The sequence below is a fragment of the Rattus rattus genome, chromosome 16 (assembly GCF_011064425.1).
Source record: "Rattus rattus isolate New Zealand chromosome 16, Rrattus_CSIRO_v1, whole genome shotgun sequence".
Classification (NCBI taxonomy): domain Eukaryota; kingdom Metazoa; phylum Chordata; class Mammalia; order Rodentia; family Muridae; genus Rattus; species Rattus rattus.
The window spans coordinates 36,604,741-36,628,214 of NC_046169.1; the positions used below are offsets into that span (position 1 = coordinate 36,604,741).

The window sequence follows — 23,474 nt, forward strand, 5'->3', positions numbered from 1 at the left end:
TATTCATTAAAAGACAGCCAGAAAGCAAAGTAGAAAAAAATTACAGAATCAAAACCTTCTGTTGGTGTTTGAGATAGGTTCTCATGTAGCCAAGGCTGGCCTTGAACCACTGATGCCCTTACCTCCAGAGCCAGGTGTGATGCTGGTATCCTCCTATAACACCAGCACTGGGAGAGTGGAGGCAGGAGGATCATCCGTTTAAGAGCAGCCTGGGCACAAGGTGAGATCACAGACAAGCCACCATACCCTTGTGACACTTTGTTAGCTCATCCGTATGACCGTATGCTTCTAGATTGTTTCCCTATGTCTTCTCTGCTTGGACTTGACACCAACCCAACTGAGATTTGTGGGGCCAGCATCAGTGCCATTGGCCAATCGATCATCCTGGGAGATCACTCAAGTTCAGGCAGAAAAACTGTGGGCCGGCAAGCAGAGCAAGGAGGAGAAACTGACTGTTCTAAGGCAGGGTGGAGAAGAAAAACCTACCCGCTGGTGGGACGGGGGTTGGGGGACAGACGTGGGTCCTGACAATCTTCCGGTTTGTATTCCTATTTCCATCTGTGCGTGAGCCACCGAGTAACTGACTCTGCCCCTGTGGCCTGACCTCCTCAGTGGAAACCGGAACTTACCCGCAACAGTTCCGCCGCAGCTGGTCGTTCCTGAGGTATTTTGTGCAAGCAGTAATCAACGAATCTCCTGAAAGAGTCTGTCCTGTGAGAGCAAACACAGCAAGGAGAGCAGTGAGGGGCTGTGGGGTCTGTGGGGTACAAAGGCGAGGTGCACGGGAGAGAAGGCTTTGCAACCTGGGAGGTTTTTTACGTGTGTGAGTATATGTTTATGTATGTGTGTGTGTGTGCATGCGTGCATGTGTGTGCATGTGGATGTGTATGCTGTATGTGCACGGGTGTGCATGCTGTGTGTGTGCATGTGTGTGCATGTGGATGTGTATGCTGTGAGTATGTGCATGGGTGTGCATGCTGTGTGTGTGCATGTGTGTGCACACTGCATATGTGTGTGTGTATACATGAGCGTGCATGTGGTGTAGAGGCCAGAGGTCAACATCAAGGGTCTCTCACAATCACCTTTTTGTTTTGTTTTGTTTTGAGACAGGGTTTCTCTGTATAACAGCCCTGGCTGTTCTGGACTCAATTTGTAGACCAGGCTGGCCTCGAACTCATGAGGGCTGGGATTAAAGGCATGTGCCACCACACCTGGCAACCTTATTTTTTGAAGCAGGGTCAAAAAAAAAAAAAAAAGGACCTCCCCCCCCCCTCCTCCACACTGAAATTACAGGGCCTGGCTTTTGCGTTAGTTCTGGGGACTGAACTCCCATCCCTGTGCACACTCGGCAAGCATGCTGCCGACTGGACCAGCTCCCAGCCAGGGGTTCTTTTCCCTCTGAGGTAATAATACCCTTCCTAATGCCCAGTCTGTGGTCTTCATTAACACTTTGTTGACTCCACCAATACCCATGGCCTCTAACAGGGCATGAAATAAAAGCACCCCGGGCAGAGAACCTGGAAATGCACGTTCTGACTAAAACTACTTCCTCTCTTGGGAGATTCATTCCTGTCCACTCTCTCTGTAACTCTTATGGCCCAAACTGTTACAAACATGCCATGGTTTTCGGTGACACATCTTTTGAATAGATACATAATGTTCTGTCCCAGTCCGTTCTGAAAGACACAGAGACAAACAGTGGCATCGGCCAGGGCATGTTCCCAGTCAGGCATCCGTGAAAGTGTGTATGTGTGTGTGCACGCATGTGCGTGTGTGCACACAAAGGTAACCGTTTGCGGGGCATTTATTCGGAGTAGTGTTGAGATGGAAGAAAGCCACGGCGTTCTAGGGCAGACCTTGAAGGTGTTGCTGCATGAGCATGCAGAACACCCACGGTGAGATTCTTGGCCACGCCTTACCATTCTCTGGACTGCAGCATGGGGGAGTCGTTCTGAGCGATGTGGTAGAGGGCGCTCATGGCGTTCATGTTGAAGAGGGGGGGCTTCCGCTCCGCTGGAAGAGGAGGGAAAACTAGGTAAGGCTTCCTTGAGAGAACTCAGGTAGGCAGCGAAATCAGGACCAACCACCAGACACCATCTGCTCACTGCACCCTTAGGGCCAGCTCAAACCGCCATGTGCTGGCTGGTGGTCACTCGCTGTCCACTGGAAGGCTCCCAGTGGAACCCACTTCAAGGTAACGGCAGAAAATGTCCTTATTTTTCATAGGTGCTGCAAAGATTGGTGTTGGGCTGATTTCCAGTGACAAGGTGTGAATATCTGTGTGTGTATTTTAATTAAAAAATACATATTCATTAAATAAAATCAGAAAGCAAAGAGAAAGAGAACAAAAATATATTTTATGGAATGGGGGGGGGCTGGAGAGACGGCTCAGCAGTTAGAGCACTGGCTGCTCCTGCAGAGGACCCAGGGTCAGCTTCAGCCCCTACATGATGGCCCCAACCATCCATTAACTCCCGCTCCAGGGGATCTGGCGCCCTTTTCTGCGCATGGCATGTAGGCGGTGTAGTAAAAACAACATGGGGAAAACCACTTACACATATGAAAGAAATAAAAGAAAATAAGGGCTGGGTGTGGTGATGCATGGTTAATCCCAGCACCAAGGAGGCAGAGGCGGGCGGTTCTCTGTGAGTTCAAGGCCAGCCTGGTCTACGGAGTGAGTTCCAAGGCAGCCAGAGCTACACAGAGAAATCCTGTCCTGAAGATGAAGAAAAGAGAGACAGGGTCTTACTTAGCCAGGAGGCAGGTGTATCTATTTTAAATAGTGAGTGAATTTCAACATAGCCAAGGACACGTGGTGAGACACTGTCTCCAAAATAAACAGACAAATAAAACTTTTAAAAAGGAAAGTGATGACTTGGAGTGATTTCTTAGGCTTCTGAAGTGTATTTGGTCCTTCGTGGTCTCATAACGCACTTTGATTCCAGTCCTCCGGGAGTGTTTGCTGAAGCACGTCTGTAGCTGCCTCTGGCATGGTCCTTTAGGGTCCTGCATGGGTTCCTTCCCTCCCTCTCCTGCCCCCCTTCTCTCCCCTTCTTCTCTCCAGGGTCTCTGACACAGTCCTAGCTCGTTGGCCTCCCCAGGAGCTGGGGTCACACCTGTGTATCAATCACGATGCTGCTATTGGCCATTTAAATACATCAAGTAGGAACTGGTTGAAACTGCTTGATGGTGTGTGAGCTGTTCCTAGTGAGAGCCATGTGGACAAAGGTTTCAAGCACAGAGGAGAGACAGTTGCGGTTTGGGGCTGCTTTTCAGGAAGTGGAGTCAAGGCGTTTCTAGAACGTGATCTGGCAACCTCAAGGTTTTGAAAGCACACAGAACTAGGAACTTCTGTGGACACCAGTGGCTTCGCCTTCCTCCTAGCACTAAGAACGTTCAGACCCCCTGCGCAGAGCCTCCAGACCCCCATTAGCCTGCCCTGAGGACACGGGGCTCCTTCTCATCTCTTGAACCATCCCAAGCAAGCACAGGCCATTTCCCTGGATGTTTTCCGTCTAGACTCTGACTCTGTCAGCTTAATTCTTTTAAAAAGTGTTTCCATTAAGAACCTGGTTTGGAGATGAAGTCCTGCTGTGCTGCCCAGGCTGGTCTGAGCCTCTTGGGCTCAGTGGTCTTCCTGCCCATCTCCTGTGGTCTCCTGCCGTCTCCTGGGCAGCGGAGACTCTAGCACTCCCGGCCTCTTCCCTGTCTCTGCTTGAATAGGAAATGCCCGCCCCGCAGGCCCACGGCACGCCTCAACACTGGGTCCCTCAGCTGGCAGTGCTGCTCTAGAAGGCTGTGGAACCTCCTGGAGGTAGACCCTCGCTGGAGGAAGTGAGTCATCACAAGGCGCAGGGGCAGGGCCAGCCTTCATCTTGTTTCCAGCACGGAGGACTCAAGCTTGGAGGTTGTCCCCACAAAACCTGCTGACTAAATTACTGAGGGGAAACCTAGCGCACAGAGCATTTGTGTGGGCTGCTGAGGAGGCTCAGTGTCCTAGGTGACTGCTGCCAAACCTGAGGCTGAGTTCGATGTCTGGGTCCGGATGGTGGAAGAAGAGAAATCATTTGGGCGAAGCTGCTTCCTATCCCCGGTTAAGTGCCACAGCACTCAAAAGTACCTTCACCAACCCCACAGACAGACTGGACTAGACAGACAGACAGACAGATGAGAGACAGATTGACTGACAGCAGACGTGCATAAAGATGATGAAGATGAGACCGAGGTCTTGGGGCTTTCGTCAGATGCCACGTGATGAGCTCAGCATCAGAGCAATAAGGAAACTCCTAGGCACGACAACCCGAGCTGCTCAGAGGAACGCTGACTTGCAAGGGAGGAGCAGCTTTGAAAGGGGGACTAAATAAAGAGAACAGAAGTTTAGAAAGAGGATGTCAGCGCTGGGGATGTAGCCCTGTCGGCAGAGTGCTTGCCTGCCATGCATGAAGCCTTGGCTTCAATCCCCACACTGCACACGCTGGGTGTGGTGTAGCATGTCTGTAGCCATAGCACTTGGGAGGTGGAGATGGGAGCATCAGAAGTTCAGGGTCAGCCTGTGTTACTCAGTGATTTCAAGGCCAGCCTGGGCTACATGAGACCCTGCCTCATAAGACAGAAACAAGCCCGAAACTCAGCAGTACACAACAGCACTGGGCCTGAAGCCTGCATGGGAGGCCAGGATGAGCCAGCATTGTGCCTGAGGACAAGCCTAGACGGCTGCCCTCAGACGCTGGGGATCCCACTACAGTGGAAAGGCCAGAGCCTGGAGCCATCTTCCCAACGCTGAATTTGAAAGGACTGGTCTGCGTTTGAGTCCTTTGCTCTGCACGCCCCTGGAGCCAGCTGGGCCTGGTGCTGAAGGCCTGTATTCCCAGCCCCGGGGAGGCTAAACTAAGAAGATCTCAGGGTCTGGAACAGCCTGGGCTGCACAGTGAGACCCTGTGTCCAACCAAGCAGCCAGCCAACCAAGCTAAACCACCTCACAGCCACAGTGGCACGGCTCGTCACCGAGACAGAACACCACAGAGCAAAGGCCGGAGTCTGCCAACAGCCCACGCCGCAGTGAGGTTCTCCCACAGGTGCTTTCTGTTCCAGTGGGGAAGGTGCGAGCAGTGCAGACATGCACAGCAGGTCCTGAGGGTCTAGGACATTTACTGTCTGGCCCTTTCTAGGGAGCTCGGCACTGCATCTGTGGAGCACGGCAGGTGGCATAAGTCTTCCAGTGCAGAGAGAGGCTTGTGCTACCTGTGAGCAAGGACCCAGGGGTCCTTATTTTTCATGTATGGGTCTCTTGAGTGATTATGTTTACTGTATGTAGGTAGGTGGTTTCCTGTGTGTTTGCATAAATATGGGGTTCATGCGGATGGAGGCCAGAGAATAGTGTCAGTGCCTTCCTTGAATACGCTCTCTGGGGTCTCGGGGTCTCCCACTTGAACCTAGAGCTTGCTGATTCTAGTCCAGCCATCCAGCTTGCTTCAGAGGTCACCTGCTGCCTCCTCCTGACCTCTGTGCCCCTCACTGGAAGAGTGCTGGAGAGCTGGCCCTGCCCCTTGCCTGAGCCAAGCAGGAGGGCTGGCTGTGATGGCCTGGGAGCAGGATTGCTGTTGGGCAGAGCAACTCAGCTACGACCCAGACCCCGATCTAGGACGTTGAGTTAGCCCATCCAACATCTACACCATCTATGGACTGCTGGAGCGTAGGAAGGGGCCAGTCCTGTAGAACTAAAGATGCAGGTTCTCCATGACACGGGCAATAAGGGGACATCTGAGAGGAGAGCTTGTGAGGATTCAGTATTGATAGTGTACCAGAGCCCAGAGACCTCGCATTGGAGCAATGACTCACTGCGATGAACATCTGCAGATGAAGCTATTTGGAGAAAAGGGTGTGTGTAGTGTGTGACACCGTGACACACTGCAGCTTCCATGGTGAGATTTGCTTGTTTGTTTGTTTGTGTTGTTTTAGTTAGGGGGGAGGCTGCAAGGGAGAGGACAGATATGGAGGGATGGGGGGAGGGTACATGATGTGAAATTGACAAAGAATCAAAAAAAGACATTAAAAGCAAAGCAAAACAAAACAAGTGGGCAGCCACGTTTACAGCAGTGCCGGGGATATGAACCTGGTCTTTAGGCAAGGCAGAAAGGGTTCTATCCATGGAGCTGTATCCCAGGCGAGATTCCATGTTTTCTTAAATGAAAGGTCTGAAGAATAGGGGAGACAATCTTGCTACATGACGTACAAAAGTTCCTGCTTAAGGGGAAAGACGATCATCGCATCTTTGTGGACACGCCGTTTTGAGCCCACAGAGGTCAGGATTTAGGGGGGTCAGCCTAGTGGGTCACAGCTAACAGCTCTGCTGGCTGTGCTAAATCAGAACCAGTGGACTGCACTCTACTTGAGAAGGAGATGTCCCAAGGACACCCCACTCTGGGATACATGCTTTTGCCTTTGAAGGGGCAAACGTCTTTCATGAACAAATCTGGTGGACATCCCTAACTGCAGGTGACACTAACTACTAACTACGAAGTTCCTATCCTGTGTCAGGCACTCACTGTCTCATGCGTGGCCCAGACTTCGCTCATGGCCACCAGAGCCTGGAAACTAGGGAGGAAACCGAGGCACAGCCAAGTTTAGTACTGAAATGGGTAACAGAGTGGTGACCTCTGACCCTGTGAGCCTTCCAACTGCTGGGACCAGTACACGCTACCATGATTGGTGTGTGTGTGTGTGTGTGTGTGTGTGTGTGTGTGTGTGTGTGTTTGTGTGTATGTGTCCATGTCTCCCTATGTGGATGCTGGGAACCAGTTATGGTCCTCTAGAGGGTAGCAAGCACTCTTTTTTTTTTTTTTTTTTTTTGGTTCTATTTTTTGGAGCTGGGGACTGAACCCAGGGCCTTGAGCTTCCTAGGCAAGCCCTCTCCCACTGGGCTAAATCCCCAACCCGGTAGCAAGCACTCTTAAGCCTGAGCACTGATCCAGTCCCTGGGGACAACTATCAGGCTGGTGTATCTTTCACTATGGAGTTTTCTTCAAGGCTCTTCCATTGGGTTAAGAAAACGTTAAAGTTGTACTTGTGAGGTCTTCTCAGATTCCCCTAGCACGGTTGGGATATAAAGTAAAGCAATGGGGTTGCTGTAGAGACGGGGCGTGTGGTGCCTCAGAGTCAGGAACGTCTCTCAAGTGTGAGCACTTGTGTTTCAGCGTTTGCTAACTGCACATCTGCTCAAACTCCCTTAGCTAAGTTCACAGTGTGGAGACAGCAGAGGAGGAACACTTCTGAGCCATACCAGAGGTGGAAAGTGTCTGCAATAGATTCCCATGGCCCGGCCAACCTACAGCTAGCTGTCAATCACCAAGGAAGGGCGGGCCAAGGTAACTGATGCACGCGATGGGGACCAATCTGCAGAGACCCAGTGAAAGCTGCTCCTTACTCACCCAGCTCTATGCAGGTGATGCCGAGCGACCAGATGTCAACTTTCCCGTCGTACTGCCCTTCGTCCATGGCTAAGATCACCTCTGGGGCCATCCTGCCAAATGCAACGTGCAGAGCTCAAGTTGTCAGTATGAACAAAGATTCCGTTTTATGAAACTACTCAGTACAATAGATTTAAGGGCATTCAAAGTATTTTTAAAGGTATTTAAAGGTCCCCCCCCCTTCATTTTCTGGGAACTAAACCTCAGTCCTCTGCAAGAATAGCATGTAACTTTAACTGCTGAGCCATTTCTCCAGCCCCCATTTAAAGCATTCGATGTCTGTTGTGGTGGTGTTCATAGAAGTCACATGACGAAGCCCAGAAAATCAACAGGTGTGTGGATAAGGCCAATGCAGCTCCTGTACAGAGTGGCAGCACCTGGGATGTGGCGGTTTCAATGAGCATGGTCCCCGTAGGCGCACAGATTTGAATAGTGCTCCCCCCGCTGGTGGAACTGTTTGGGAAGGACTAGAAGGTGTGGCCTTGTTTGAGGTGGTATGCCACTAGGGGTGTGCACTGGGGTTTCAAAAGACTCCCGCCATTCCTAGTGTTTCTCTCTCTGCCACATGGTTAAACCTCAAGGAGCTCTCAGCTGCTCCTGAGGCCACACCTGCCTGCCTCCTGCCACTAGAGTCATGGACTAACCCTCTGAAATTTAAGACCCAAGTTAAACACTTAACATAGTGCATCTGTATCTTATGTGCACTGATGGGTTGCCTGCATGTATGTCTGCGTGAGAGCATCAGATTCCTGGTAGCTGGTGTGACAGATGGTTACCAGCTGCCGAGTAGGTGCTGGGAATTGGACCTGGGTCCTCTGGAAGAGCAGACAGTGCTCTCAACCACAGAGACCCTTCTCAGCCCCCAAGCCCTGCTTTCTGAAGGTGAGTCGACTTGGTCATGGTATTTTATCACAACACTCGAAAAGGAACTGAGACGTGGGGAATGCAGAGAATCGGAGGTCATCATGTTACATGAAACAAGCCGGACTCAGATAAATATAGGAGGGAGGAAGGGAGGGCGGGGGGGAGAGGGAAGGAGGGAGCAAGGCAAGCAGAAAGGGGAGCATTTGGGGGTGGGGAGCCAGGAGGGTAGCAGGATGGAGGAGGACACGGGGATGAATTTGCACAAGGTGCGTGCATGACACAGATGGGAGGAAATATCATGACACAGCCTACTCCTTTGTACACCAGTTAAAGATTAATTTAAAACGTTCAAAAAATTTCCCTGACAGGAATTTCCTCACACAAACTACTCTGAAGAACACTGCTGGGCACGCACACGTCCTTGGTGATGTCCAGGGAACCCAGTCTGATTTCAGTGCCCTTGGCTCCTTTCTTCACTCTCACCTGCTCTCGGGGCATTACTCAACTACGCCCTATGTGTCTCCTCATCTAAAAAACAGAGAGACTCGTCACAGGGGCCTTGTGAAAGTGTTAGTATGTCCTGAGCACAGACAAATGGCTCACGCTAAAGGACACGAAAAACACTGGGAGGGACAGCATAAGGGAACATGATCTGCTGTCCCAAAGACACTGTAACTTACAGAACAAATCAGGTTCTGGTAAAGGTGGGTAGCACTTGACCCTGAGGAGGGGGGGCCCTCTCTGCCTTCTCTTTGGTTAGATAGAGCTCTGGCCTATTCCATGCTGGCAGTGGTTTGGTAAAGAGGATCTTAAAATAAGAGACAAGTCAAAAAGCAGCTGTCTTTGGTAGGGTTTTCTAGAATGTGTTTTTTTTTTTCTCAAAGCTACAATAACATGATGGTGTATCTGTGAACGTTCAGAAAGGGGACCTGGAACAAAAGGTGGGGGGCAACTCTGAGTCAGAATGCCGTCACCGCGGATGAAGTATCAGAGACCTCAGTTGAGTCAGGAGCTTGGATTTCTCCCGTTCTGTCTCGGTGGCCGGCCAGAGAGCGGTAAAGAAGATCCCTTGTCCTCATCTGAACACGCTGCCTCCAGGGAGCCGTTCAAAAGAGACCTCAAGCGAAACCTTAGACGGAGCTAGCCCAGCAAGCTGATAAGGCACAAAGCATATCCAAAGCCAGCTGCCTCGTGTGAACAATTTAAGGTCACTGTTCTTGGCTAGCGAGGTTTCTAACCTTCTCCAATGAAATCTGATGGGCGCACATTTTGAAAACGTTTTTTTTGTTGTTGTTTTCTTTGAAACAGAGTCTCTCTATGCAATCTTGGCTGTTCTGGTGTCAAACTCACAGAGACCCATTTGCCTCTGCTGAGGTTTAAGGGGCATCACTTTGCCTGGCTGGACATACACTGTTGAGATGAAACCAGGCCTGAGGCAGGAGGATGGCACATTCAAGGTCAGCCTGGGATAGAGAATGAATCCATCTGAGGTCAATTTGGATAAGCTAGTGAGACGGTGCTTCCAAATGAAGAAAGTGGGGACGTAGCTCAGCGGTGAACACTTCCCCAGCATCCTCTAGGCCCTAGGGTTCAATCCCTACTCCTGTAGAAACAAGACTGGGGACAGCAAGTGTCCCCCTCCTGCTCACCCTTGTGTACTTGAAGCCTACATTGCGTCTTCTAAGAGTACATACCAGTAAGGAGTCCCCACAAAGGAGTTGGCAGGAGAAGCCATGGAAGCGGATCCGAAGTCAGCCAGCTTCACCTGGCCTGGCTCTGTGAGGAGGATATTCCCTGCTTTAATGTCCCTACAGGAGAAAGAGAAGAGGGTCTGAGAGCTAACGTCTCAATTCTTACGGTGTAAGAAGCCAGAACATGCAATTCGCAAGATAAAAGGTTTATTAAACAAAAACGAACACACAAGCATACTTTTCTCAGCGGTGGGTGACTGCATGTTGTAAGGAAGCCCGCATTCCTGGGTGGTCACCGGAAGGACTTCCAGGAGGAGCTGTCTTCAGAGGGAGGGGTAGAGCGAGGGAGGGAAAGAGGCAGCCATGCCAGTCAAGGAGCACTAGGAGCCCGCAACCCCTTACAAAGCGTGTTCTTCAGTGCTTTCTCCAGCCGCCAACACCACTCCTCGTGCTGGGAGATGTGGCGCCATTTGTAACTGCCCTTTCTCCCCACTTCCAAATCTGACATGCCTGACGCTGCCGCCCTGACCAGGGTTCCTCAGCGGGGCACGTACCTGTCCTGTCTCGCCCGTGCCCCGTTCTGCCTTTAACTGTAACTGCCACTCTAAGGCATGGGAGGGTACGGGTTACAGAAAAGGTGTTATTTAAGAAATAACACTCTACAGAGGAGAGAAGACCCTGAAAGATCAAAACAGACAGGGTTAAGGGTTAGGAGTTTACAGTCAGCACTGCTAGGTCTGGTTAGGCGGGTCGTGTTTGATGTTTGATGCAGGGAGGCGTTAGGGGAAAAGCCATTTGAAAACTCAGGATGAAGGATGGGTGCGGATGCCCCCTTGTGTTTCGTAAGATGGGGATGAAGTATAGTGAGGAGCAGGAACTATGAGCTGCAGGTTGACGATGGGCCATGGGAGGACACGGCTGAGAAAACGGAGGGAAAGCAATGGAGGGCCTGAGATGGCACTGGGCAGAAGGACAAAAGCAAACAGTTTAACCTCTCACAACACAAGGGCTTGGAGATGAGCTGTCCCTCGAAGCAGTAAGAGGAAGAGAGGAACAGCATTCGGGTTTTGTTTGAGGACTGGTCCTATATAGTCCAGGCTGGTCTTGAACTCTTTCTGGAGCACAGGTTGGCCTTGAGTCTCTGCCTTTACTTCCCCAGTGCTGAGATTACATACACCTGCCTGCCGCTGTGCCTGGCTACGATTCTCTTTTTAAAAAAAGGAATTTTCTTTGAGACAGCTTCTCGCTATGATAGCCCAGCTGTCTTGGAAAGCATTCTGTAGACCAGGCTGGCCTTGAACTCACAGAGTTTCTCCTGCCTCTGTCTCCAGAGTGCTGGGATTAAAGGCGCGAGCTACCCACGCCTGGCTTTCATTTTTGAATTTAAGAAATGTTAAAAGAAAAAAAAAAAACCCTTTTGTCTTTTCCATTTCTTTCATCAACACAGTACTGGTTAAAGTAAGAAATACACACATGCAACTAAACTGTACTTTTGGATGAAACCCAGCAAAGGTCCAAGTGAGTCAGGATCCAGCCAGGACACCTTGGTTCCAAGGAGACACACCTCAAAACTTTGCTAAGCTCATTGATAAAACTGTACATGGGTTTAACTGGTATTTACTAGTTGTGACTGGTTCGTTGTCTAGTTAACATCTTTTTTCTACTACTGGGGATGTGTGGTAGCCTGTGGTGCTATGCAAACGTTCTGCTGCTGAGCTGCATACACTCCAGGCTAGCCTTTTTTTTTCTTTAATTGTGTATGAGGATTATGTGCACCACGTGCATACAGTCCTCTTCCCACAGAAGAGGGCGTTAGACCTCCTGGAACCAGAGTCACAGGCAGTTGTTAGACACCACGACTCAGAACCTTTCTAAGTGGGACTGACTGACACAGACTTCAGGAGTGGGAAGCCTCTGGAATGAGGCACCTGTTCCTCACAACAACAAACAGTAGCTCAGCACACTGCCATTGTGTGCATGGACGTCAACTGGCTTCTGTTCTTCAGATTTCCTTGCCCTGTCATGAGGCCAGCTATGTACACATGGAGCAAAGCGTGGTGGTACATGCCACGAATGCCAGCCCTTTGAAGGCTGAGGCAGAACAAATGGAGTTCAAGATTCACCTGGGCTACATTATGAGTTCAGGGCTAGCCTGGGCTATATTGTAAGAACCTGTCTCAAAAGAGGGAAAAAATCAAAACTGAACATGGCCACCACCACCCATAAACAACAAATAAACAGCCCCCCGACCTTTGCAGACCTATGAGAGAGGCCGGGAGGTATCTGTTTGCCTCCTGTGATCCCTTAGGCCCCTGAACACTGGAACCCATGCTGATTCCTATGGTCCCCGGGCTAGGGAGCTGGGAAAGGGAGCTGGGGTCTGGACTTGCCTGTGAATCAGGGAGTGAAAGTGGAGGTAGGCCAGCCCCTGCAAGGCACCATGGGTGATAGCAGCAATCTCTACTTCCTGAAGTGGTTTCTTATGAACTGAGGAAGAAGGAGAGAAGGTCAGATAGATGACTGGCCTTCCACACCACAGAGTCACATACACTTTACCAAAGGACAACCGGAGAGCGCATTCACCTAGGGCACGGAAGCTATGCCACGCACAGGGTAGCAGGAGAAGAGGGAAGCAAGGGCACAGAGAGCAACAAAACAAAGCCGTAGGCCTTTGAGCACTAATTTACTGCTCAACGGCGAGTCAAAGCGATGGCCGTTCTAACCTGGCTGGCCCAGGTTTGTCAGTCCCTCCTGACTGCGTTCCAGGCCACGTTGCTCACTTCTGTCAGCCACAAAGTCACCATAATGACCTTTGACCTCAGAGGTTATGAAGCAATTACTATTGAGGGGTCATGGCTGGCTTCAGACAGACTTTAAATAGAGTTTTTAAACACTGCTGCTGGTCACACACAGCAGTACTGGTAAGGGAGCGCGTGGCCATTGTGACTTGCACATGGGTAGATGTTAACATGAGTTGACAGCACCTCCCCTCTCACATACGTGTCTACTGTGATGCCGGAAAGTCTTTACCCACGGCTTTAATGGGTTTTGGGTTGGGCTACCATACCATATTAAGCCACCATTTCAGCAATGCCTGCCCTGGACGGCCATGCACTCAACAATAGGACACTGCTGAAATCACCCAGCCATGCCAGCTATACCGTGTACCCAGTGATCCTTGAACTGCCTTTCAACCAGAGGCCCAAACGGCACTTTGTGGGTTTGTCTGGAAATAGATAATTCTTTTTTTTTTTTTTAAAGATTTTATTTTAGTGCCTGTGTGTGCATGTGCGTGTGCGTGTGTGTGTGTGCGTGTGTGTGTGTGTATGTGTGTGTGCAGCATGGGTGCCTGTGAGGCCAGAAGAGGATACTTAGTCTCCAGAGCTGGAGTTATAGGCATCTGCCTGAGGCCAGACTCGGGGCCTTGAAAGAGCAGAGTGTTCTTGCTGCGGAGTTGTTTCCCCAGCCCCAAGGAGAACATGATGGAGGGAAAACAGAAGTGATGTCATGCTTACCTTCTAACAAGTCAGAGGCTGAACCTAAGCAGTACTCCATCACCAACTGGAACAGATTGAAAGATCAGGGTAAGAAAAGTTAGTAAGAAGTTCCTCAAGTTAACTACACAACTGCCCACCAACCAAATAGCTACAAAACCAACCAAAAAGTCAACCAATTAACCAACCAACCAACCAACCAACCAACCACCACAACCAACCACCACAACCAGCCAACCAACCAACCACTACAACCAACCACCACAACCAATCAACCAACCAACCACCACAACCACCTAACAACCAACCAACCAACCCACCACAACCAACCACCACAGCCAATCAACCAACCAACGACCAACCACCACAACCAACCACCACAACCAATCAACCAACCAACCACCACAAACACCACAACCAACCACCACAACCAACCACCAAAACCAACCAACCAACCAACCACAACCAACCAACCAACCAATCAACCACCACAACCAACCACCACAACCAATCAACCAACCAACCACCACAACCACCCTAACAAACCAACCAACCACCACAACCAACCACCACAACCAACCAACCAACAACCAACCACCACAACCAACCACCACAACCAATCAACCAACCAACCACCACAACCACCACAACCAACCACTACAACCAACCACCAAAACCAACCAACCAACCAACAACCAACAACCAACCAACCACCACAACCACCTAACAACCAACCACCCAACCAACCACCAACCACCAACCACCTAACAACCAACCACCCAACCAACCAACAACCACCAACCACCTAACAAACAACCACCCAACCAACCACCAACCACCAACCACCAAAACCAACCACCAACCAACCAACCAACCAACCACCACAACCAACCAACCACCACAACTAACCAACAACCAACCAACCAACCAGCTAACCAACCAGCCACCACACACCTACCCAAGTACCCAACCGACCAATTGACTGACCAACCAACCGAGGCACTAAGAACATCAGGGAAGATGTCCAGCCTGCCCTAACGCTGCCTTGTCTGGCCACCTGATAACAGATGGATTTTCAGTCTTCCACGTTTCAGTTCTTGCCACCTTTGCCTTGGATGTGGCCTCAGCCCATGAGGGTTGATGTAGACATGGTCCCTGGAGATGCCCAAGCTGAGACTGCCCATTCTGATCTGATGTCTTCTTCCCACACAGCCTTCTTTCACAGTGGGTTTCAAGTGTATAGATTTTATTATTCATTGTTTGTTATAAGATAAAATGTGTAACCTAGGACACGTCAAGGGACACACAAACCAGAATGATCACTGTTGAACTCAAGATTTGGCACCTGATTTATTTGGGGTTCAATCTTCAGCACCAAATGTAAACAGGAAACCCCCAGTCACCAGACTGTGGTGGTGCACACCTTTAATCCTGGCCCCTGGGGGGCAGAGACAGGTGTGAGTTTGAGGCTAGCCTGGTCTATAGAGTGAGGTCCAGGACAGCCGGGGCTGAGACCCTGTCTCAAAATCTTTCCCTACCTCCAGAAAGGGAAGGCCCCAGTCAGCAGTTCTCTGTGTCCACACTGTTCAAAGTTTGGAACAAGCACAGCCTGGCATTACTGTAGAGTAGGGGAGGACTGTAGTGTGTGTGTCAGCCCAGAGAAGGACCAAACTCGGGATGTGCTTCCCACTCTGTATCGGTTGTGTACCGCCATGGAGTCAGCGTTGGGTAGTGAGGTACCGTGTTCTGACAGAACTTTAACACCAGACAGTAGTGAGTTACGCTGTGCTCCTATTCTTCAAAAGCCTGGGTTAGAGCCCCTCCGCACTGCTGAGCGTGCTTTCCTTAGTCTCCCACACAGAGCCCTTGACAGCCCTGCTACCGACCCAGCAGCTCTCAGCTCCCTTTACTTCTTCTACTCGGCCAGGTCATTCTTGGTGCTGTTTGTCTCCCTGCCTCTTGCAGCTCAGTGCACAGGAGAACTCTCTAACCAGTAGTTAAACTAGTTGTGGATGGAAACCAGGTAACCGAGCTGGCTAGACCTCCAGGTAACTGAAGGGCAAACAGCCCTAAAGAGGAGCTCCCGAGGCTCTGCCAAGACTCTGGTTATTTGGAATGTGCCGCGTTTATCCTGTGCAAGCTTGCTCTTCCCAGACTCCTCCAGGGATGCTGAGGTGGCCCAGAGAAACTGATTTCCAGGTAAGATGTTCGTCTGACTGACCTCTGTTCAGACAAGAAGCAGTGGCTGTAGACACTAAGAGGTGGGTCAGTGGGTAAAGCTCTTGCCTTGCAAGCATGAGCACTGGAGCTCAGTCTCTAGGTAAATGTGGGGGACATGGGTATGCATCTGTGATCCCAGTGCAGGGGACGTACACAAGGACGTCCTTGGGGCTCACTGGCTAGACAGTCCAATCAAATCGGCAAGTTCCAGGTTTAGTGAGAGACATGGTCTCAACAAATCAGGTGGAGTGTGGCTGGGAAAGACACCTGACTTCTAACTCGTGGCATTCATACATATACACACCTAGAAATGTATGTGCACACATACACACACAGAGAAATGCACACATACAGAGAAATGTGCACACACAAGGAAATGAACACACACATACACACACCACACAGAAATGTATACACACTGAGAAATGCATGTGCACACATACACACAGAGAGAAATGTGCACACACAAAGAAATGAACACACACATACACACACCACACAGAAATGCAGGTGCACACATACTCATACAGAGAAATGCACACACACACACACACACACACACACACACACACACCCCAAAATGAACTGCTTGAGCAGAAGTGCTTATACATAATGTTTGGGAACAGAATGTCCATTTCCTGTTGGCAAAGGGATCATCAGAGATAGGTATATTGGGCTTTAAGCTAAAATGCCCAATGTGATTAACTGTGAAGTCTAACACCTTCATATCCTAAATGCTGTATGACGTGCTAGCGTCCAACAGTGGCATCACCTAAAAAAAATACTAAAATGTGTGGAAGAGCTCCCCACTCCAGGTCCATGGTGGTGGTGTCATTCTGTAAAAGTTGTACAGTGACAGTGTCAGGGAACGTGCCAGCATTTTAGTCAAATGGATGGGGGAGGGTAGAAGCAGCAAAGATCAAAGGTCTAGTGTGAGGGCTGGAGAGACAGCTCAGCAGTTAAGGGCACTGCCTGCTCCTGCGGACCTGGGTTCTGCTCCCAGCACCGACATGGCAGCCCAAGGCCATGTATAATTCCAGTTCCAGGGGATCTCAAGCCCTCTTCTGACCTCTGAGGGCATTGTACACATGTGGTATATATGCAGGCAAAACATTCATACATATAAAATAAAAATAAATGTGTCTTTAAAAAACATTCTGGGAGGAGGGCTGGCTAGGTGGGTTGGTGGGTGAAGGCCTTTGCTGTGAGTAACTTGAACCCAATTCCTGGGACACATTTTGTGGAAGGAAGGAAACAACTTCCACAGGTCTTCTGACTGCTGCGCGTGTGCCAAGGCAAACACGCACCGAGAAGTAAATATAACGGTAGCGTTTAAACATTCTGGAGACTAAGGGCCTAAATGTCGGGTTTACACGTCGATACTGACTCAGTACCATGCCTTTGCTCGATGTTCTCAGAATGGCGCCTCCAACAGGTGAGACTGGCACTAACCCTACAGAATCCACACCATAGGACACACCGGCCGGCAAGCAGGGACAACTGCTAAGTCACCTTGACAAAGGTCAAGTGGGACAGAGCCAGGGGGCATGGTTTTAAACATGAGTAGAGAAAGGAGCCTGGGGTCTGACTCACCCAAGCCGTGTGCTCCTTTAAATAACAGCCTTTGTACTCGATGGTGTTCGGGTGCTTCAGCTGCTGGAGGAATCGAACTTCCTTCAGGATATCTTGCCATTTCTATGGAGACCAGAGAAACACGTTTAATTTCCAAATCAACAACAATATTTGTCAGCTGTGTGTACATATGTATGTAGATACATAGATTAGATCATACATACATACATACATACATACATACACGCACACATACATACCTTTTTCTGTGTCTGCTGGACAGAAGGTAAATGTTTAATAAACAAACCAGCAGGTTACCCTGTGCTACAGTTTCCAGTCCAAATCTCTAATCAAATGTATCAAAATAAGACCAGTCCTCCCGTCCATGTTCTGTGCCGAGAAGTTGTTTGCAGGATCAGAAAGCTTTACTAGAGGGCCCACAAGTGACAAAATGTGTCCAGTCGTTTCCTGTGATCCAGCTCTGCGGCTTCCTAACCTGGCCCATTTCACAGAGTAACTCAGAAAAGCATAATTTCTCTTTTTTCTTTCCCTGTTCCTCTCCTCCTCTCATCGCTGTTGCTAGTTTTGTTTTGTTTTGGATACAGGATTTCCCTGTGCAGTCCTGGCTGTCCTAGAACTTATCCTGTAGACCAGGCTAGCCTTGAACTCAGAGACCCGTCTACCTCTGCCTCCCAGTGCTGGGATTAAAAGCCTGTTCCACCATCGTTGCCACCCGGCCTATTTCTTTTCTAGGTTTGCCTTCCTTGACATTTTTGGGCCTCTTTACTTTTTCTCTCTGACTGCCATGTGCATGACCTCCACACTAGCTTAAATGACGTTTCCCCCCTTGTCTCCGTGATCTACCTCCTTACTAGGCAGCCACTGAGATACACAGCTCGCCTCTCCTAGGATGGTTTTCTTTTAAACTATAAAATTGTCCTTGAGTTTAAAAGAAAAAAACCTGTGCTAAATGCTTAGGTAAGCTTTATGGATTACGGTTTTGGAAAGCGTGTTTGGTGTGTCTTCATATTATAATTACCAAGAGGGTAGCTACCAAGTTCGTTATCTCAGATATTGACCACTTCACTGTAGTGAGAACAGTGGACTCTTCTTTTCCAGTGAGTTCTGAAACATACTCGGCAACCCTGGGAACTAGCTGCCCTCCTCTGCACGGGAACCCAGAATTGAGGACTTGCTAATCTCATCCTAACTGACCAAGTAGCCCCATCCTAACTGACTGGCTAGCCTCATCCAAACATGACACTTCTGCTTAGGCCTGGCTCTAACTCACCTCGTGGGTCTGCTTCCCACTGTAGGACATTTTCTTAATAGCAACCACCTCGTTGGTGTGCGCGTTAGTTGCCTGTGATAAAGAGAGGAAGAAGAAGAAGAAGAAGAAGTTATGATATCCAGTTAACTTACACTCTAGAATGGAGCCTTGCGGTGTTTGTCCTGGCAGCTTAAAGACACCCCTGCTGGCAGGCTAGACAGCCACTCTACCCTGCCTTCATGGGAGTGGCTTCTCTGTGTATTCCTTGCTGTTTTACAGGTGAGAGTTATGATACAAAAAGGGACCAGACTTCAAGAAAACACACAGTTAAATGAAAGAAAAGCAAACTTATTAAAGTCCAGCTGCACCTTGTTAGATGCCCAACAACAGAGAACCGGGTAAGCACACGGGATCAACCATGACATTAAACAACCAGGCACTGAGGTGGGGAGAGAGAGCAGTGCTTAAGAGCGAGCTCTGGCTGCTCTTCCAGAGACCTGGGGTTGGCTCCTAGCAGCCACATGGAGGTTCCTAGGCAGCCATAACTCCAGTTCTAGGGGAAGGGCGCCCTCTTTTGGCCTCTGTGGGTATTGCACACACAGGACAATATACTTGTAGACACTCTTCTAGACAAACAACAACAACAAAACCAACAAATCTAAAAAAAAAAAAAAGCCAGGCAATCCACAGATAAATACACCCCCCATGTTTTTTCCTGTACCATTCACTAAGTAGCCAAGATGTAGGATCACCCCAGATTCCTGATGCTAAGCTGCAGGGAAAATGGATGTACATTAAAATAATTTCTGTGCTCACTACAGTGACAGGATCTGTTATATAAAAAAGTAATTACTGGTTAACTGTTTTCAATTCTGAAGGCCTTCAGAAAGGCATATATACAGTAATGATTGATTTAGAAGGTACAGAGAGGCTTCCATTAAAAACAATACCTAGGTCTGGAAACTAGTCATTGATAGAGAACTTGATTATCATGAGTGAGGCCCTGGGTTCCAGCCCAGAACCACAAGCAAAAAACCAATCACGCACAGTGCATGCTCCATCACTGAGTCTCATTCTAACTTAAAACAAACAAATAAATAAAAAAGAAATCAAATTCTTCATAGACGTCAAATTCTTTCTAGAAAGAGAGCTGGCTGGAGATCCAGCTTGGTGGGAGAGCATTTGCCTTGCCCTGCCTTGTGTGCGAGGCCTGGGCTCCATTATCCCAAGGTCAGGGAGCAGGAGAGAGCAGAGAGTCAAATGGAATTAGACAGTGCCACGTGTAACTGCCCACGAAGGACATTTATGGTTGGGCTGTTTGGTGTTGCGACCTTCTGTCTACAGAGCCAACGCCGATGGGACCTTGCTCTGCGTACTTATGACCTATCTGCTGGCGTCGGGGCTGGAAATCTGAAAACGACTTCCGTGGTGATTTTCCTATAGCTGTGCACGTGCAGGTGCTGTGCACGTGTTGGTGTGTGCACTGTGTATGTGCTCGTGTGTGCAGTCCAGAGGAGGACACCGAGTCTCCTGCTCCATCTCTACCTTATTCCTTTGAGACAGGGTCACTCACAGAACCTGGAGCTAGGCTGGTGGCCAGTGAGCCCGTCATCCTCCTGCCTCTGCGCCTGATAGGTGTGCGAGGTGTGCAGACACATTCCATTCTAGCAGGATAATAATAAGTGGTGGGGTTGGGGATTTAGCTCAGTGGTAGAGCGCTTGCCTAGGAAGCGCAAGGCCCTGGGTTGGGTCCCCAGCTCAAAAAAAGAACCAAAAAAAAAAAAAAAGTGGTAAGCACTGTGCCACAGAAGAGGAGACTCTGCTCCGTCTCTTCTTCCAAGGCCCCGCGCTGGGTTCTGCCTCATTCTGGTTGTCCTGGGAATTCTGACTTACGCTCTATATTTCCAATAGAATAAATGGTCTTGGGAGCTCTGGACGGGATCACAGACAGCAGACGTACGTTTGCCCATTACTGTTATCTTAGCCATTTTTCAGATTTCTGCTTGCTTACCAAGATACTTTTGTTTGCTTACTTTTTAATCTATTTTTAAGATTTTATTTTATTTTTTTAAAGATTAAGAATATGAGTGTGTCTGGGTGTGAGTTTGTACACATGAACGCAGTGCCTGTGCAGGCCAGAAGAGGTCCTTGCGGCTGGAGTTACAGGTTGTTTTGAGAGAGCTGATGCCGGTGCTGGGAAGTGACCCTGGGTCTTCTGTGAGAGCAGCAAGTGCCCTTAACCCCTGAGCCACTTCTCCAGTCCCTGCAAAAAGTATGAAACCAAAGACAGCTTTTTATTTTGTTGATGAAAGCCAAAAGCGATTCTGGGAGATGCTGACTGAGGCGGCCTGCGTGGATCTGTGAGGGAACATCGGAAAACTGCAGACTTAACGGTGGCCTGAGACAAACCGGCCCCACCTGCTTCTCCCTCTTATATATTTGGTTGTGAGCCTAGCCTTTAACGGCTGAGCTATCTCTCCTGCCCCTGCTTCTCCCTCTTAACAAAGAACTTCCCAGACCCTGTTTGCTGGTGAAGGCGAACCATGGAGTGTGGTTCCGGCTACTGCTTAGGCTCTGCAGGAACCACACTCTCAGCTGATTGGTTCCCCCAGGGCTATGGGGGCCTATGAACCACGTTCAACTCATTTCTCCGTGTAAAGCCGCAGACTGCAGGGTCCACAGGAGCTAGAGTGGAACCCTTGGTTGCAGGACCGTGGTCTCCCATCTAAGTACTGAACTGGTCTGACTCCGCTTAGCTTCTCAGATCAGAGGAGATGAGGCCTGCTCAGGGTGGTATGGATGTAGAATGGACGCTCGTCTTTAAGACTGACTAGAATTTTAATTTGTAAATAAATAATAAATCATAAATCTCTGATTTATGGAAAATACTAATCAGCCATGCCAAGAACCGTATGTCCATCATTCTAACTAGCTAATTAGTAAAGGCAGTATTTTTTATATTTATTTATGTATTTGGTGGTGGTGGTGCCGCCTTGGTGTGAGCGTGGCAGTCAGAGGACTACTTGCCCCAGCTGGTTTGAGCCTCCTACCGTGTGTGTTCTGGTGGTTTGAGCTTAGGTTGTCAGGTTCGTGCCCATGAATGGAGTGCCTGGGGATTGAACTTAGGTTGTCAGGCTTGGTGGCAGTCGTCTTTGCCCACTGAGCCATCTTACGAGGTCCAGGACACAGGCTTCGCACTTTGTTAGTTACCGTGCTAAATGGCAGGGATAGAATTTTGGGTCAATATGCCCGGTACACATCTCTCATCAAACAGGATAGAGACAGGTCAAAGCAGGGATAGCTGTGTAGCCAGCCATTTGCCTAGAGGGCACACGCCCTATTCCACACTCAGCAGTGCAAAAAACCAACCAACCAACCAACCAACACACCCCAAATCAGAAAACTAGAGACGTAGACAGGTGTGAAACTGCAGCTGTGCCGGGTGCTCTAAAGCAAGGGTTCCAGGGGCCTCCTTCTACCAGGCCACAGTGGAGGTCATGACTTAGGAGGCTGGGGTGCTGCCTTCTATCAGGGCCATAGTAGGGGATATGATTTCGGAGGGGAAGCATTTCTGGAAGGAATGAGGTTTAAACTTAGTCCCAGAGATGAACAGGGTCAGCAGAGGAAGGCGGTGGAGAGCATTCCAGCAGAAAGGCTCGCACACGGTCCTGAGACGGGTGACAGAGAGATAGAATAGGATGGAGCTTGGATGCCCCTCATTGGAGGTTACAGCAAGACTCTAGCTTAGATGACGGGTGGAAGAGAGGTTGTATACATGCACACACTAAAGGGTGTGTGTGTGTGTGTGTGTGTGTGTGTCTGTGTTTGGAGTCAGGGTTTCTCTGTGGAGCTCTGGCAGTCCTCAATCTCACTCTGTAGACCAGGCTGGCCTCTAACTCACAGAGAACCGCCTGCCTCCTGAGTGCTGGGATTAAAGTCAGGCTCGCTCGGGGCTGGGGAGTTTAGCTCAGAAGGCTTACCTAGGAGCGCAAGGCCCTGGGTTGGTCCCCAGCTCGGAAAAAAAAAAAAAAAAAAAAAAAAAAAAAAGGCTCGGCTCTTTTACTTTTCAAAGGTTTCATATTAAAGCATTGGCTTCCTTTCCTTTCCTCCTGTTTTTAGTGAATACACTTCTGTAGACAGACAATGCAGACCAGTGGTCACCTGTGAGCACCAAAGCGTTCCAGACCCTGCTATGATGCCTCTGGTTGAGTATTAGCAACAAGTGACATACTTAGTATCTACTGTACACAAGGTGTCGTGCTAGCATTACCCTGAGTCTTCTTCAATATGGGAAGCATGGGTCAAGGTGCCAGGACGGGGATGGCCAACCACAGGGAAAGGCAGCTGGGGAAGAACCGAGGGCCATGTGAGAGTCACTGCAAACAGGGCTGCAGAAGGAGGAGCCGGCACTCCACACTTTACTCCTAACCTGTTTTACAGACCAATGCCCTTCAAGTCATACAGTTACTCTGACAACGCAGACTCCTCCCATTCCAGGTGGAAGAACGTTTCACATGACCAGCTCCAGGTGAATGGGCTGTGCCCCATCTCAAGCCATTTTGAGGATTTGGAGTTAGGAATAGCCTCATGCCATTTATCAGAAATGGTACAAGTGATTTCCTGTGTTTGTCAACAAATGTCTTTGTACATCTCTCTCAATAGTCATTTATGTGTTCATCCATTTACACACCGACCCATAAATCCATCCATCCACCTACCCATCCATCCATCTATGCATCTACCCTCACACATCCATCTATTTATCCACCCATCTATCTACCTACCTACCCATCCATCATTTATCCATCCATCTATCCATCCGCCCACCCACCTACCCACCCACTCATCCATCCATCCATCCACCCACCTACCCACCCACTCATCCATCCACCCACCC

The 23,474-nt window shown here is 49.4% G+C and overlaps 1 protein-coding gene across 1 annotated transcript in view; it reads right to left on the bottom strand.

Moving 5' to 3' along the window:
- The window catches only part of Taok3 (TAO kinase 3), a 158,915-nt gene that overhangs the window by 54,805 nt on the left and 80,636 nt on the right, over nucleotides 1–23,474 (bottom strand). The window contains exons 5-12 of the mRNA XM_032886277.1: nucleotides 18,599–18,670; nucleotides 17,329–17,430; nucleotides 13,537–13,582; nucleotides 12,412–12,508; nucleotides 10,025–10,138; nucleotides 7,428–7,519; nucleotides 1,920–2,013; nucleotides 630–711 (exon numbers count right to left, since the gene is read on the bottom strand). Of these exons, the coding sequence (XP_032742168.1) occupies nucleotides 630–711; nucleotides 1,920–2,013; nucleotides 7,428–7,519; nucleotides 10,025–10,138; nucleotides 12,412–12,508; nucleotides 13,537–13,582; nucleotides 17,329–17,430; nucleotides 18,599–18,670 (699 nt within the window). The remainder of the gene's footprint in view (nucleotides 1–629; nucleotides 712–1,919; nucleotides 2,014–7,427; nucleotides 7,520–10,024; nucleotides 10,139–12,411; nucleotides 12,509–13,536; nucleotides 13,583–17,328; nucleotides 17,431–18,598; nucleotides 18,671–23,474) is intronic.